The sequence below is a fragment of the Pinus tabuliformis genome, chromosome 4_1 (genome assembly GCF_031772625.1).
Source record: "Pinus tabuliformis cultivar Carrire ecotype Pingquan chromosome 4_1, CPIR1, whole genome shotgun sequence".
In the NCBI taxonomy this organism is placed as follows: Eukaryota; Viridiplantae; Streptophyta; class Pinopsida; order Pinales; family Pinaceae; genus Pinus; species Pinus tabuliformis.
The window spans coordinates 419160416-419178990 of record NC_142303.1 but is presented as its reverse complement, the minus strand read 5'-3'; the positions used below and the strand labels follow the sequence as shown (position 1 = coordinate 419178990).

Below are 18575 nucleotides of genomic sequence, written 5' to 3'. Positions count from 1 at the left end.
CCCTAGTGTGTTTCCTCACGAGGCTCAAAATCCATGAATGATTGTAGATAAATTTTGTTATGCTTTTGGCATGATCTACAGTGTTTTTGAACCAATCTAATTTTCCAATATCCTCAAGCATGAGGTCTATGCAATGTGCAGCACATGGGGTCCAAAAGATGGTCTTATGTTTTTCCCTAATAGTTTACCAACAAGAACATAGTTAGAGGCATTATCTGTGATGACTTGAACAACATTAGCCACCCCCACCTCCTCAACAACCTCATCCAATAGCTGAAACAAAAATTGCCCATATTTTACGTTATCAGATGCATCAACTGATTTAAAAACATGGTTCCCCGTGGGCAGAAGATAAGAAAGTTTATGATGGTACGATTTCTTTGATTAGTCCATCCATCTGACATGATGGTACATTTTGTTCTTGCCCATGAGTCCTTGAAATCTTTTAAATAGTCATTAATGGATAAAATTTCTTTCTGCAAATGGTACAGCCTTAGCTCATGCATAGTAGGGCCTTTGAAGCCTTTTCCAACAGCATGTATGGCATCAAACATAGGCTCATAATATGGTGAACGGGAAGCATTGAAGGGGATATCAGCATCATACCACCATCTAGCTATGTAATCACAAGCAGTCTCCTTCAATTCTTTCTTCCAATGGTCATCTAAAGTGGGCTGCATTTGACTTCTACTAGCTTGAGGACCATGTGCATCTGATGGAGAGGAGGGAGTGAAATAACTTTTGATATTCATATCACCCTTTTTCATTCTACCCTTTCCCTTTTTTTGAATAGACTCAAAAGAGGGAGGAACATATCGGAAGGGGTTGGATGCATCAGTACAAGGGATAGAGGAAGAACGCTCAAAATCAAAATGGGGGTTGGTCTCCATCATTTTTTGTATATTCCTCTTCCTCCCAATTTCAGCCTCTAACTCTTTTTGCCTAGCCTTATCTTCTTTAAACTTCTCAAAGTTGGCTAACAATTCCTTCCTAATCTCCTCAATTTCTGGTGAGGTACATGGAGTAATTTGGCCTTTAATCCCCGCAAGTGTTGTTTCAGCCTATTAATGCCCCCAGGACCTTCCTTAATTTTCCTATGGCAAAATTTGCAATGCATTTGACTTTCAACCATTTCAACATATGCCCAAGCAACATCTTTCACTCTAAGTGCCATTTTTTGACTTGGAAATGAAAGCAAACAATCTGAAAATGAAAAAAAAAACATTGATTCAATGTTCATTTCTTTCATAAAAAACATTCTTTAGGATTTCTAGATTTGCACATAAAATTTAATAAGAAAAAACAGATTTGTACAAGTGAAAAAAAATACCTCCAGGCAAAACTGCCTTCTCAAGCTGGCTCCAAGAAACCAAATCCTCAATGCTGCTCCAAATGGCTGCCCCAAGAAGCTCCTCACTCTAGCTACAATGTTTGCCCAAGACTCCTCACTGCTGCTCCAAGAACAAACTCAACAACTCCTCACAAACTCTCATTGAAATTCTCACTCAAATGCATGAGATGGTTGTGAGAGAATGTGAGGGGTTGAGTGAGTTAAATAGGGTTTGGGAGAGGGGAATGGACCCCAAAGACGAACTAAACAAAAACTAAAGTGCTTTGGAGTCTCCCACACTAAACAATTAATTTAAAAAAAATTAAAAATCGTTGTTTTTTTATGTGCCTGGGCCGCTTTACGTAACCTGGCCGGGTTAATACGGACTCGGCCGAGCCAGCCGAGTTGTTAGACAACTCGGCTGGCTCGGTATTAACCCGACCGACCGAATTGAATACTTGGCAGAGTCAAATTTTTGAGGCCTGGATCGGACCAACTCGGTCGAGTCGGTTTCGAGCCGGCCATTTTTTAAAACACTGGGCATAACAAAGGTTCAAAACAGTCTATAAAGTTAGTGGAGTGCACCTTCATGTTTGTCTTGGAAGGCCACGACTGATATGAAGAGTTTTGGGACCACTCAAGTTGGACAATAGTGATCTTCAAGGCAGCGATATTGGATCCACACAATTTGGCAAGTCATTTCGATTATTGTACTCTCTCTGCTGAATACTTGATATTTATAATAAGAAGATTTGATCAAGGGTTTTCCCCATCTTGGGGTTTCTCCCTGGCTTGAGCCAATTTCGGTGTTCTCTTGTCGTGGCTTGTCTTCTGCATATGATCACTTATGTTCTTTCGATAATTACTGTCAATGAATAATAGTTTATACAATTGATAAATGGAATTAATCTTGGGCTCATCTGAATCATTGAACTCTTTGTCCTAAGCAAAGAACATGTTATCCAAAATTCAACAGTTGTTCTCATAAAATAGGATTGGATAAACTCCCCTTTATCCATCTTGATATCTTTCAACATGTTCTTGAGAAAGAGGATTTGATTTGCATTGTTCACTTTGAACATCCCAACCAACTTATCATACATTTTCTTAGAAGTTCCCAAATCAGAAATATAGGCAACCAAATGTTTTTGAATGAAGTCAATTAAAATTTTCTTAGCTTTGACCTCACCTTTTCTATACTTTGTTCTAGCAGCAGCAGGTGCATTTGAAGGAGGCTCCACCGCTTTCCCTTGCATATAGTGCAATACTTCATGCTCCTTCAAGGTCAACTCAAGAGTCATCTTCCAAGCATGATAATCTGACTTGTCATTGAGCTTATCCTCAGTCTTGAAATATGAAGTAGCAGCCATGGAGAATAGTCCTTGTCAACAAATATCTTGGTGATTGCTTTTTTTCTTGCTTGGGCTTGTCCTTACCTTAGCTTTGATACCATGTTAATTTCAGATAACAATGGTATGTTCTATGCTTGCAACATTACTCCAATGTCCTTTTATTAGCCCAATGACAATTTCCACTTAGATTTTAATATCAATCGCATAAACCATTAATTCACATTGACAGTAACTGTAGATAGAACATAAACAATAAATGCAGCAGACAAGTCAAGACAAGAGAATACTAATATTTGGCTAAAGCCAGGGAAAAACCCTTAATTAATCCTTCTTATTATCAAATATCAAATGTTTGGCAGAGAGAGAATATCCAATAGAGTACAATGATGAGAATCAAAGTCAAAGTGACTTGACTCTTGCAAAGTATCCAAACCAATGTAAATCTGATCAGCTTAATGAATGTCTGCCATTTGAAAAAATCAACGGCAATTAATGTGCTCTAACCAGACAGCAGATAACGGTCAATGCAGCAGTCAAAGTAGTCTCCAAAAGAGCTCGGTCCTGGTTGAATTAATGTGGCCTCCTTTGCTGATTGGAATGAGCCCAAAACAGTCTAATTCCAGGCAGTGAAACTTGGTCAACTTAGAGAGGATACCTGTAGTCAAAGTTCTGCAATTAGGGCTGCAGTCAAAGTGCCTAGATTACCTCGGATTCTGTGCCAAGAGCTGTGGCCTGCTAGAACAGAGATACTCCACCAAAAACAGCAGTCAAACGATGCCAATTTTACCCAAGTCAATGCTGGTTAATGTCCTAGAACTGACCTGCAATTCCTCCAATGTGAAATAGACACTTGTCCCTTCACGCTTGTGGAAAATCCCTGCAATCCCTGAGCTGTACGAACCCATCAATGAAGGATAGAGAAGAAGAATGATATGTGTTGAATGTGCCAAATGAGGTTGACTCTTGAGGGTCTCCTTTATTTGTATGTGCTGGAGGGGGTTCAATTTGTCTAATTTACTCAAGGGCCCAAGCCGATCTTGACCAAATGTGCTGTTGTGGGCTTGACATCAAAAACATATTTCTCCTTGTTCGAATTCAGTGCTTCGAGGGTCAATTTTGGTCCTCTCGAAAAGAGGAATTTTGTCCAATAATCATCTTAGGCCAATGAGCTGCCCAAAGTGGAATTTGGCCTTAGTTGCACATTTTAACAGCAGGCTTATGGGAAATTTTTGTAACGTCAAATGTGAGACAGAAACTTTTTTTTCTACTATGGATTGAGCACTGTTAGATTTGCATCTTCTGTTCTATATATATATACACACACACACACACATGATTGGATTAGGGTTCTATCTTCCAATTCTCTGATTGCTAATTTCAGGATGGGTGTTGCACCCGCATTGGAATCCTCAGTGATTTCAATTGCACCCATGATTCAGCTAGCTTTGATATTTAATGTAGATATTTTTGTGTGTACCATATCCCAGTCATATCAAATCTGGGCCTTCTTGAGAATTGCCATATTTGTATTGGATTTGTAGCCACATTGGATTGTTGTATTTGTGTTCTGGTAATATAGGGCAATTCTTGATAAGTAATACTAATAATACTAAGTGGTTATGTCCTGTTGACTACAGTCTTGATAGATGTGACACCCAAGATTGTGGATGACTTTTATTGTTCTTGTGACATGAACATCCATTCCAAGAAACCCTTAGGTGGAAAAATAATTTACTTTTAGTGTATTGTTGATGCAGGAAAATTCATTTTTCAGAGGTATTCATCAACAAGATCTGATACTTGTATTACAAGATTTAATCATATAGAAATCCTTCCTTGAATTCTTTGACTTGAATTCATTCCCACTTTGCTTATACATAGATTTCTCCTATCTGTCCTGCAAAAACAAATACACATGCACAAAATTTTTCTTCTCACTTAATTCCAAATTACACAGAGATGCTGGAATTCTTCATTCATTCATACACAGAGACAATCATGAGCATAAAGATGCTTTCAAATACTTTCATTCAACAAATTTTGTACATATAAATATTCAAAAACACTGATTCCTCTCTTGGCCTGATTCTACATTCATTTGGCCATTAGTTCTCATTGCCCGTAGGCTTACAATAAGTAGAATTAAAAAATTCAATAGTTTTTCTAAATCTTAAAAGCACTCCATAAATCACCCATAAATCACTCCATAAATCAGATTTTCCTAAATCCTAAAAGTGCTCCATAAATCATCCATAAGTCACTACATAGATCATTTTTTTTTCTAAATTCTAAAATCACTCAATCTATCCCTAGAATCTCTCATGCTTTTCAAGGTAGATTTGTTTTTGTCTTATGGACAAAATATCACCTATCCATAGCTTTTCTAAAACTATGAATCATCTAGTTCTAAAACTCATAAAATATACCAACTTGGAAAATACAATTTATTTACATAGAAGAATATAAATTCTTCTCAAATGTCAAGACCCCATTTTTAATCTTTTTCACACTTGTGTTGGACACCTAATCCTAAATGGGTTAGTGTGGAAGCTGAATAGACTAAGTAGTCCAAGAGACCTTGGGATGTGAAACCCAACGGTCACATAATGTACTATAAATGTATATCATTTGTCAATAAAAATTGTACTGCATGTTTTATCTTTCATATTTTCTCTTGCTGCCCATGTGTGTTTAACAGGGTATCAGAGCAGGCGTATTCCTGCCTTGCATAATTAATTTGAGCCATTTGTTTTATGGCCTTTCTATGCAGTTTATTTCTGCCATATTCCTCTATACAGACCTGCGCTCTTTGTCCATAAGCGTTTCATGGTAATTTTAGTGCTGTCCTGTCTGTCATATGCGTTTTATTTCTGAATGCTGGCCTTCTCCACGTAACCTGAACGCTGCTAGCCTGCCCCTCTGTCTGACTGTTCAATTCTCTGACTGTCATAAACTTTTCAAAAAGGGCGTTATTGTACCTGCGCCTCCATTGCATGAATTGCTTCACCTGATTATACTGCGCCTCCATTGATTATTCTGTGCGGATTCCCAACATCTCACCTGCGCCTCCATTTATTTTCTGTAGCGATCGTTAACGAAGTGTTTTGAACAGGCAATAATGGTAAAACTGTCTTATGCTTAACGCTTGCATTCACTTGGTATATGCGTTGAACTGACATGGTATACAACGCTTTGGTGTATGCGCTCTGCGGTTTATTTTGGTATACAGCGCTGTTGTGTGTCAGGATGGAGTGCTGAAGCGTTTCATTGTGGTGATGTGAGCGTGGAGCGAAGCGTTTCATTGTGGTGGCCTATGCAGGTCCCATTTCCAGATCTTTTGTGGTATCTCTTGGCCTTCCTCTCTGTTGCTCATTCCATGCTGCTGGAATTCTTTGACAAATTCTGACCATTACAAGATTGAAATTCCTCTAGCTGTTTCACTCTCATTAGCCCAATATGCTGATGGAAGTTCAGATCTCTTTAAAGTATTAGAATGGCAGACGCTTGCGTGACTGAATCTACAGGTCAGAATATGCAGCACGATTCCCACAAATTTTAAGGGCTGGGTCCATCACTGCGTGGAGGCACCAAGCAAGGGAGTCGGGTTAACCTTTCTGGTGGTTGAACGTATTTCAAGGTGTTGGGGTGAGTTCTGGAAATCACATCACTCATTTAACTCGGGTAGGTTAACAACCATACTTGCAGTGAATAGTAGGCCGCCGTTGCACAATAAGTTTTATATTCCTTAAAGCAACATACTAGATCTCGGGCTCTGCCGACAAGAGAGTAACTAATGGAGGGGCCATTTTCTTACAGAGGTTTCTAACAACATCAGTGCTTGTAATAAGCTCCATTTGCTGCAGAATCACCTTCACAACCGAAAGTACAACTGCACAGTTGGCATGCTGAAGACGAGGAGTTACACGTTCAACAATTTTCTCTGCATCTCGGGCATCACTTGCCTTGTATTTTGAAAGAGCATCTAGTATAAACACTTGACCCCATTCAGTGCATTCATTGAGCGCTGCGAAAAGTTTAAAAAGTGTGTGACTAGTAATTTCAAATATTGCTCTACTACTGTTTTCTTGGATCTCTGCCAGTGCTGCCACGACATTCGCTACAACCATGGGATTGCTGTCTGAAATCAAGTCCTTAAGAGTCTCTAGAAACCCTCTATCCTCCACCAGTTCAGCATTAATATCATAAAGTTTAGCAACACATATAGCAGCCGTCTTTCGCACATAAGGATCATCATCCTTGAGGCATCTTTGAAGCGGATCACACAAATATCTGTGTTTTTGTCAACCCGAATACAACCCATTGTTCGTACAGCTAGAGCACGAATCAAAGGATTTGGATCTTGGGAATCCTTGACAAAAGTATTCACTCGGGTAGTGGCCACTTCCTTCGATTGCTAAATGTGTCTTCTCTGCAGAGGGCCATATCTTGAGAAATTTGTTACTCTGGGAGGTTGAATGTACATACGGGGAGAAGTTTTGTTGGGCGTGATTCCAATGAGAAATAGGGTCGAAATCCCTCACTGGTAATGCTGGACGAGAGTTGCATAATTTCTGGGCGAGTCACAGTTAAGGTGGAATGAGTTAACTGCAATTCAAAGGCTGCCACTATCCCCATTGCATGACGCTGTATATCATCTTGGAGAGGCTCATGTTGTTGACTGCATGGAGTCTGAGCCATTATTGGTGAGCTGGAAGGAGCTATGACCACCTTATGGTGTCTATAACAACTGCTGGTACCTTTATATTGATTGCTGGTGGGACGTTTTGAGGTGCTGTACAGAGAGGAGCAAATTCTGAACTTATATGTCATTGAAGAACTGAAAACTACACTGAATCATCTATTGTAACCCGGGTTCCTCTGCTCTAATTGTCTCCATTCTATTTGCATAGTTGGTGGAAATCGAACTGTATATTGAGCACTTGATATACCAAGATAATAATTGTTTTGGAGCGAATTTCTGTTGCATGCTGAGGTTCATACGACCAGAGGCATTGGCCACTAAGCGTTGGTATTTATCCCCTTGTTAAAGTCGATATCACTCAATGTCAAATTGTGGAAATCTGGCTGAATGTGTGCTCACAGGGTGACAGAAGATTGTTGAGCTACTATACATAGCAATTGGGAGCTCATTGTCGTCGTAAGTCTCAGGACAGAATAAAATGAGACTAAGTTCGGTTTGAAGGCTTGTGGGAGTTTGTCTTTGGGGGTTCCTTGTGGAATTCAGGAGCTCGTATTGCATTAAAATTGCAGAAGACCGAGCTTGTCATACTCAGGTGGTTGAAACCACTACTGTACAATGCCAGAGGAAAAGGTTGCTCTTGGGTACAATTTCTGGGTATTGAAAAAGTGGGAAATCTTTATCTTATACAGTTGAAACTTCTACCGAGGTTCTATATTTCAGTACCGTTTTCTCTTATGTTTCCAAATATCGCTATTTTTTAGTTATATCTCTGTGTGAAGCAAATAAATAAGTACTAAACATTATTGTACTCATGCTTATAAGGGTGGACTGATATCTAAAGGAATGTGCATTGGAGGCTAAAACAACAACAACAACAAAAAAAGGGGGGGGGGGAGTGCATTTTTGGTCATTTGATTGTTTTTTACAAATACATTGTTGATTTGATTGTCTGAATAATGGAGAAAAATCATGGATTATTAGAGTTATTAAGCACTCTAATCTTATCTACTGATGGAAGTACAGTTAAAGTCAACAAAAACACTCTCAAAGATATTCAAACATCTTTACAACATGCACAAGAAAACATTGAGTTTTTGCAGCTGGAAACAGAGCTACAGCAGGAAGAATTACAACAGTGGAGTCATCATTCTGAACCTGTTTCTATTCAGAGGATTGAAACAGACTCCCATAAACAGCAAGTCAATAATGTTACTGTTCATTCAAATAAAGCAGTAGTTGTACATGCAGATGCAGAAACTCAGTCTGCACTTCCCAAGCCCATCATCAGACCTTGGGAACAACTTGTCCACAACAAGCACAAAACTGGTCTTGGATATGACAAGGACTTGTCCTTTCATATTCCAGACTACTCCAAGTCCATTCAGTTTCAGAGTGCTGGATTTATTCATGACAGTTCACCTGCTCCTCATGACAATTCACCTCCAGCTGTTCCAGATTCTACCCCTCTTCCACAGCAACAACAACAACAGCAAAAACAACAGGTCGTGAAATGCCAACACTGTGACCGAGTTGGCCATATGAAAGATCACTGTTTTGATCTTCATCCATGTAAGCACTGTCATAAAACTAGCCTTTCTTCACACAGATGCTTCAAAAACAAACGTCCTGCAAGAACAAAGATTCATCTTGGATGGATCGCTTCTTGGCAATGGGCATCAACAGCCAAGAAGATATTCCAAACACATGTCAGCACTTGTTCCAGAGTATTGAACAATCTTGCAGTTGAGTTTTCTCCATCATCTCACCTTGTATCTGACAGGGGGGGAAATGATGGTCATCTACAAGCTTCAAAGTCACATCAAGCGAGCCTGAGCCACAACTTGCCACACCAGTTTCAGAGTTGTAGCCAGAGACAAAGATGCCCCTGAACATGCCTTCAGTTGGCAATCTGGGACACTTCCTCTAGCAGAAGACTTCAGCTTCTTGCCAGTTTTGGAAGAATTCCAGAAACAAAATTGAGAACACTTCCTCTAGCAGAAGACTCCAGCTTCTTGCCAGTTTTGGAAGAGTTCTAGGAATTGCATTAAGCATTCTAGAGTTGTTGGTTATCCTTAAACCATCACAGGTTGAGACTTCCCTTTTCAGGTTGAAGTTCTCCCTTTTATGCGAGGTGAGGCCTCCCTTTCATGGTTGAAGGTTTCCCTCTTTAAAACAATAGGATCACTTCCTCTAGCAGAAGACTTCAGTTTCTTGCCAGTTTTGGAAGAGTTCCGGGAACTGCACTAAGCGTTCCAGTGTTGGTGGTCATCCTTAAACCACCGCCCTTTATACCAACATTTCATAGAGCACATTCAGCCTAGTGCTGCCATGCATTTTTGCACATTTTGTATTTCAGCTCTCTTCTTGGACTCATACATAACCCTTCGGATTAAGGGGGGGAATGTTGGACACCTAATCCTAAATGGGTTAGTGTGGAAGCTGAATAGACTAAGTAGTCCAAGAGACCTTGGGATGTGAAACCCAACGGTCACATAATGTACTATAAATGTATATCATTTGTCAATAAATTCCAAACACATGTCAGCACTTGTTCCAGAGTATTGAACAATCTTGCAGTTGAGTTTTCTCCAGCATCTCACCTTGTATCTGACAGGGGGGGAAATGATGGTCATCTACAAGCTTCAAAGTCACATCAAGCGAGCCTGAGCCACAACTTGCCACACCAGTTTTAGAGTTGTAGCCAGAGACAAAGATGCCCCTGAACATGCCTTCAGTTGGCAATCTGGGACACTTCCTCTAGCAGAAGACTTCAGCTTCTTGCCAGTTTTGGAAGAATTCCAGAAACAAAATTGAGAACACTTCCTCTAGCAGAAGACTCCAGCTTCTTGCCAGTTTTGGAAGAGTTCTAGGAATTGCATTAAGCATTCTAGAGTTGTTGGTTATCCTTAAACCATCACAGGTTGAGACTTCCCTTTTCAGGTTGAAGTTCTCCCTTTTATGCGAGGTGAGGCCTCCCTTTCATGGTTGAAGGTTTCCCTCTTTAAAACAATAGGATCACTTCCTCTAGCAGAAGACTTCAGTTTCTTGCCAGTTTTGGAAGAGTTCCGGGAACTGCACTAAGCGTTCCAGTGTTGGTGGTCATCCTTAAACCACCGCCCTTTATACCAACATTTCATAGAGCACATTCAGCCTAGTGCTGCCATGCATTTTTGCACATTTTGTATTTCAGCTCTCTTCTTGGACTCATACATAACCCTTCGGATTAAGGGGGGGAATGTTGGACACCTAATCCTAAATGGGTTAGTGTGGAAGCTGAATAGACTAAGTAGTCCAAGAGACCTTGGGATGTGAAACCCAACGGTCACATAATGTACTATAAATGTATATCATTTGTCAATAAAAATTGTACTGCATGTTTTATCTTTCATATTTTCTCTTGCTGCCCATGTGTGTTTAACAACTTGGAAGCTCTAATGCTCCTGCATCAATTGTACTTTTAACACAGTGCATAAATAACTGATGCTTAAAATAAAATTTCAAAATGAGATACAACATTTTATCTTAGATAGAGTAGGACCTGAAGTCGGTAGTATATAAGTCCATTATCTGTTGTAGTTTAATTTAAATGCACAAAGATATATGCGAATATCTTGTTTTGCGTCAACTAAGATAAACTTTCAGTTATATGAATAAGGTTCATAATCAAAGCATTTGAGATATATTTTTAAAGAATATTTGCATTTTCAAAGCAATTGCTATAATTTAATGTGTTTTATATTTTGGTATCAGATACATATTTGAAACCAAGGAAGTGAATAGTGGAAAGCCAAAAGGTAAAACTACTGAAGATGGAAAAAAAAAACAAAAGGAAACTGTTATTGCACGCCTTCAGGTACTTCATAACTTGGTTTGTGCTTCTTTTGAACTGTGGAAATGTTTAAACTTTAGATTGTTTGACTTGATTTCAGCGTATTTTGTTATTGAAAATTGTTTAGTATTTTGTCATTAAACTCAGCATAATTGTCATGGATGATTGTTTTATCTTTAAAGATTTATTTAAATATAAATAATGCTAAACTCTATTAAAAAGTGATCATAGGCAGACAAAGAAAACATAATACAGGCAGCAAGATGTTTTATCCTAGAAATTCTTGTACCAGGAAAACCAGCCTCCAAAAGATATCTCTATTCACCTTGGCAATCTGTCCAAGCCGGCCAAAGAACTGGCTTCTTGAGCCACTTTATGATGGAGTATGTTAAATGCTTCATCACAAGTGAATACCATGGGCCAATAACTTGGACTACCAAATTCTATGGGCTCACAAACTACCTGTGGTAAATCCATTTTACTGAATCAATGCTAACCTCAACCCTTGATGGAGTTAATGTTCACCTAAACGCCCACCCCATTTTGACTAATATAAATACACATGAGACTCCTCCCATTTGACCAATTCCGACATCATCATTTTCTCTTCGGTTATGATCCAGATGTGCAAGGAAAAGAGAAGGAAATCTGAAGTTTGATCGAGTTTGATCTGTGCCTTTTGACAAAAAAAATCTGCCGTGCTTGACTGAAGTTTTGACTAAGTTGACCGCAAAGAAAGAGGAAAGTTTGACTGTAGAAGAGGAAGTCTTTGACTGCAGATTTGGGCCATAGTCAACCACAGTTGACCATAGACCCTTTGACCACAGGACCAAGCTGACCTAAGGCTGAAATTTAAGATTGTTGACCAATGTTGACCAAAACTAACTTTTCTCTATTGTTCTTGACTGTCTCTTTATGATCCTACTAATTTCATTGCATTACTGTTGAGATTTTTTGTGTGTAATTGCTTAATGATATATGTGACATAAGATAATTTGATTGGAAATCATTGGAAAGTAATTATCAGATCAGAAGATCATTTTCTATTGTGCATTATTGTAGAAAATTCAACATATAATCTAATCTTCAAAGTGATTGATTGCTCATATTAAATCCTAGCTTTCTTTGATCATAGTTGGAGATTAGATCTATGTCACTTAAATACTTAATTATTTATCCTTAGAGAAACATTAGCCCAAAGTCTACATTAATCGAATAATTAATGTACTTTTCCGAAGCTAAAACTTAGGAAGGAGACCAGATTAGTTGCTTCTCTCGAATAACCACCTCGAGAGGACACCAATGTATGTAGAAGACCTTCTGAAGCTACAAAAATTTAAAACAGTGCGAAACACGCATGTAAAAGAATATTGAAATGAATACATTAACCTAGAGCTAACAGCTCAATGATAATACAAAGATATTTACAATAATAGAAACATCAGGTTTCTATGTAGAATATAGAACAAACAGTTTCATCTAAGAAACTGCTAAAAGAATAAAAATAGAAACAGCTAAAAGACTGAGCATTACTAAATAGAGATATATTCTAATACCCTCCCTTAATGCTCAATCTATTTACAACACCAATAGACCCGCGAAATTTTACAAATTTATCAGGACCAAGAGGCTTGGTGAAAATATCGGCTGGCTGCTCTGTTGTGGGAACATAGTGCAACTGAACTGAGCCGTCTTCAACCAGCTGTCGAATGAAGTGGCAGTGAGTTTCCACATGCTTTGTTCGTTCATGAAATACTGGATTCTTGGCAAGTTTGAGCACTCCCTGATTATCACAAAACAAAGAAGTAGGCCCTGTCTGAGGAACATGCATATCTGCAAGCATACGACGAAGCCAAACTGCCTCACAGGCTGCCTTAACTGCTCCCCGATACTCTGCTTCTGTTGAGGAGAGAGCCACTACCTGTTGCTTCTTACTAGTCCAAGTAACAGCACCAGATCCTAGACTAAACACATACCCAGCTGTAGATTTACGGTCATCAACCGAACCGGCCCAGTCAGAGTCAGTGTAGCCACTGAGAATAGGATTGGAGCTGCGAGTATATAAGAGGCCATAATCAGAAGTACCACGCACATATCGTAGCACCCGCTTTGCTGCTATCCAATGATCAGCTTTAGGAGCTGACATAAAGCGAGAAATGTAGCTTACTGCAAAACTGATGTCAGGTCTAGTAGCAGTAAGATAGATGAGACTGCCCACTAATTGCCTGAATAAAGTTTCATCCACAAGAGGAGAGGATGACTGTGCTGAAAGTTTGAGCCCTGGTTCCATAGGAGTCGTGGCTGGTTTGCAATCCTGCATTCTGAACCTTTCCACAAGATTTTTGGCATACTTGGACTGAGAAAGAAAGATCTGATTTTCAGTCTGCCACACTTCAACCCCCAGACAGTAATGAAGAAGTCCCAAGTCTGTCATCTCAAAAGTTCTGCATAGATCTTGTTTGATCCCATGGATCAAATGTGCAGAGCTGCCAGTAATGATAAGATCATCCACATAGACAACTACAAACAAGATATCATCACCAGTATGCTTGATATACAAGTTTGCATCAGATGGACTCCGCTGAAAACCCTGATCTGTCAGGTACTGATCAATTTTCATGTACCAAGCCCGAGGAGCTTGTTTCAGTCCATAGATTGCTTTAACTAACCGACACACTTTCTGTTCTTGACCAGCAACCTTGAATCCTGGAGGCTGCGTCATGTAGACTTCTTCTTGGAGATCACCATTTAGGAAAGCACTTTTTACATCCATCTGATGAACTTTCCAATTGAACTGAGCTGCTAGGGCAAGAACAAGCCTTATGGTACTCATCTTGGCTGTAGGAGCAAAAGTCTCCTCATAGTCGATGCCTTCCTTCTGTGAAAATCCTCGAGCCACAAGCCGAGCTTTATACTTGTCTAAGGTTCCATCAGCTTTGTATTTTACTTTATACACCCATTTGCAGCCTATGGGGTTTTTGTCTGCAGGAAGATCAGAAAGTGTCCATGTGTGATTCTTCTGAAGACTCTGAAATTCTGCTTCCATAGCCTGTTCCCACTCAGATGTACCCTTAGCCTCTGAATATGTTTGAGGCTCAAAAATACTGTGAAGGTTAGCCATAAGAGCAAAATTGACTGTAGACTGTTGTCTGGTCTTATGCCTAGAAGTTCTACCTTCAAGGAGCTCATCATCCCGGAGATCACCTATGGTTTTAGCCCACCATTTAGGCCGAAGAGAAGAAGAACCAATATCAGGAGGAAGAGAAGCAGGCTCAAGAGCAATAGGAACAGCAAGAGGAGGATTAGCTTCTGGAGGAAGCTCAGATAGAGTAGTATCAAATCCTGATGCTACATCATCCCTCCCATCAGATGGACTGATTGGAAGAAGAACACTGTGAGGCGGATCCTCAGAGCGCTGCTCAGAAGAAGAAGACTGAAAGAAGCCTCTGTCTTCATCAAATACTACATCTCGACTGAAGCTAAGTCGACCAGTGGCTATATCTATCAGCCTATAGGCCTTGTGATGATCACTGTAACCTGTCATCATGAGTTTCTGGCTTTTGGAATCCAACTTAGAGCGCTTAGCAGCTGGAATCCAAACATATGCAACTGAGCCAAATACTTTGAGATGACTGATCTTAGGCTTACGGCCAGACCAAACCTCTTCAGGAGTCTTCCCTGTAACAGCCTGAGTGGGTGATCTGTTAAGAAGGTAAACAACAGTAAATACTGCTTCAGCCCAGAATCTGTTTGGAACACTCCTGTGTTGTAACATGGAACGAGCCATTTCAACAACCGTGCGGTTGCGGCGCTCGACAACATTGTTCTGCTGAGGAGTGTATGGTGCGGTTAACTGATGTTTGATGCCATGAATATCACAGAAATTGGCAAAAGCTGAAGAACAAAATTCCCCCCCATTGTCGGTCCTAAGAGTCATGATGTTACAGCCAGACTCTTTTTCAACTAAGGTTTTAAACTTCTGAAAGGTACTAAGTGCATCAGATTTATTTTTTAGAAAATACACCCACATCTTTCTACTGAAATCATCGACAATAAGAAAAAAATATTTGCAAGCAGTAATAGAAGCTGTATTCATAGGACCACAAATATCAGCGTGAAGTAACTGGAGTACCTTAGATGCACGCCAAGATTCTCCATTCTTGAATGAAGACCGATGTTGCTTTCCCGCTTGACAGGCGCCGCATACCCCCAACTGCTGAGTCTGAATATCAGGTAATCCTGACACAAGTCCCTCCTGGGAGAGCTGAGAGAGATACTGCATATTTAGATGCCCATATCGCTGATGCCAAAGAGTACTGATGGGAGAGACACGTGCTGCTAGAGCCACTTCGGGAGAGTCACCGGTGTCAAGTAGCCTATATAGACCATGGTCCTCTAGGCCAACAGCAACTGTTATACTAGTCTCCCTGTCAATAATAGAGCACTTGTGTGCACTGAACACAACATCAAGCTGAGGAGAATTCCTCATAATCTGGCTGACAGACAGCAGATTAATTTCCATACCAGGAACATAGTATACATTCAGAAATATGAGTGTGCGCCCACCAGACTGAATTTGAACTGTACCTCTGCCAGCTACTGTGTACTTTTCACCTCCGCCAAATACCACGGAATCACTGAAAGGTGAGAAGTCAATAAACCAGTCACGCCTGTGAGAGAAATGGCGTGATGCACCAGAGTCAATATACCAAGCAGAAGACGGTACATGATCTGACGACCTTTTAGCCATAAAGGCATAAAAAACAGATTTTGTCTGCTCGGAATATTCCTGATTGCCTTCCAACATGAGATTGGTTAGCGAAGCCATCTGCACGTTTCCCAAGAGATGGAAAAATACAAAAAATCCTTCACGGATTTCAAACGAGGATGCAGGCTGATCCAGACAGAAATTGACAGATGCTGATATAAGTATGAAAAGATTCCCAAAGAAGACTGATTTACACAAACAAACACTAGATAGGAAGAATCAATAAATTGTGGAGATCTCACAAGACAGAGAAGGGTTCATTTCTGTATCGAGATAGACGACTGTAAGCTTTTATCACAGTGAGCAAAGCCGGGGCTAAGACTCAGTGAAGGCTACCTGGCGTACAGAGGGCTCGACCTTAGAAAGGAATGAAAGAACTCAAGAGATTAGGATGCAAAGAAGCTAGCTGATCAAGAACACTCCCTGAGCGCAGTTTCGAAATAAACTACTGAATTTTTCAAAAGCCACTGATAGTAAGCCGACAATGCTGCCTGCTTAAAAATCTTCTTTCAAGATGACTGTAGCAAATCTTAACAAATTCTGTTTTGAAAAACAATAGACTTGCATACAAAAAAAATTTCTCAGATCTGTATCAGTGCACCAGATAAAAAAACTAGACCAAAGGATAACTGTGAGGCTGGTTTGATCACTTGTACTGATGATAAACTGCGATGTTGTTCTGATCCCACTTCAAAAAAAAATAACTGTGATGCTATTTCTGGTCCCACCGTTTCAAATATAATCACAATATATTTATTTTTTTTTAATCCAAATTCTGATCAAACCTGTCACTATAAACTGGAAAATACGTGGATCTGAAAATACCTTTATGTGTTTGCCGTCACTGTAGCCGTGAATCTGGAAAACCCGTGAACCACAAATACAGCAAATATGCAGATCTAAACACTGTCCCACGTGAGCTATCCAAGCTTCACGTTACTTCTCGTCTCAGCTCCAGGTCACGTCTCAGCTACAGGTGTATATGTTTGAAATTGGACCACGTGAGCTATCGAAGCTTCACGTCACTTCTCAGCTACGTTTATATGTTCCGGCAAACACCACTGATTGGTAATATGAATATCTAAACAGACTCAGCGATATACTTCACGTCACGTCTCAGCTGTTTAAACAACTCAGATATATATACGTCTCAGCTATATACGGCTCAGCTAGAGATCCATAGGTGAATATATCTACGGGTTTCAACTGATAGATTGGTTTCAACTGCATATATGAACCAATATTATGTCTGAATATACCCGTATTCTGGACTGTATAAACCCGTATTATGGACTGTATATAATAACTGTGTATACGGGTGTCAAACGCCACGGGTTTCAAATACGGGTTTCCTGGACTGTATAAACCCGTATTATGGACTGTATATAATAACTGTGTATACGGGTGTCAAACGCCACGGGTTTCAAATACGGGTTTCAAAAAACGGGTCGAAAATATATCTTCACGGCAAAATATATATCCACAGACTTCAGATGTGTATTCACGTCACTTCTCAGAAGTATAACGCGTGAAATAATGAACCACGGATTTCAGATATAGATCCACGGGGTTTTCACTGGTTTCAAATGAATATCTGGAGGATCTAAATGTTGGCGTGGATACCCAAAGCCGCTGGAAACACGTGAGCGAAAATATTCAATAAAAAAAACGTATTATCTTTGATTTCTGCTACCGCTTCCAGCTTTATGCACCAGATATCGTGACAGAAGAAGACTGCTGCCCCCGGATTCACAATAGCTTTCAGATCTCAGACCATGAACAAGCGTTCTTGGTAAATGGAGACGCTAACCCTTGGAGAGAAAAAAAAAAATTTCGAATGTGGCCACGATAAAAAAAATCCAGATCCCTAAAGAGCAATTTCGAAATGAAACAAAATTTTTCAAACAGTGAAAAATTATTTCGAAAGACACCTGTGCTCTGATACCATAAAACAGTGCGAAACACGCATGTAAAAGAATATTGAAATGAATACATTAACCTAGAGCTAACAGCTCAATGATAATACAAAGATATTTACAATAATAGAAACATCAGGTTTCTATGTAGAATATAGAACAAACAGTTTCATCTAAGAAACTGCTAAAAGAATAAAAATAGAAACAGCTAAAAGACTGAGCATTACTAAATAGAGATATATTCTAATAAAATTGACACTTTATGATGGAGTAAGTTAAAGGCTTCATCACAAGTGAATACCACGGGCGATTACATTGGACTACCAAATGCCACGGGCTCATAAACTACCTGTTGTCAATCCATTTTACCTAGAATGAATGTTCACCTTAACCCTTGACAGATTTAATGTTAATTCTCCGTTTAACATTGACTTGGGGTGAATACTTGCCCAACTCAAAGTTTATGACTAGGGATCTGAGATTACAACCCCATGCACCCATCCTTCCTGATGTCACTTGGGTTTACGTCTAGAACTTACTAGGTTATGCATGCCTAAACAAGGTCTTACAATGGCATGCTCATTTACTTGTGATTTGCAATTTGTCATTGTTTCAAAAAATTCATTCTCCATTTCGTTCAAGCGGTTGACCTTCATGTGCTTTTTTCAATGCTCCGCT

At 39.7% G+C, this 18575-nt stretch overlaps 1 protein-coding gene across 4 annotated transcripts in view; it reads left to right on the top strand.

Moving 5' to 3' along the window:
• The window catches only part of MEE49 (Ribosomal RNA processing Brix domain protein), a 180939-nt gene that overhangs the window by 114030 nt on the left and 48334 nt on the right, over window positions 1–18575 (top strand). For all 4 annotated transcript variants that reach the window (XM_089419853.1, XM_089419850.1, XM_089419852.1 and 1 more), the window contains exon 10: window positions 11135–11237. In XM_089419853.1, the coding sequence (XP_089275979.1) occupies window positions 11135–11237 (103 nt within the window). The remainder of the gene's footprint in view (window positions 1–11134; window positions 11238–18575) is intronic.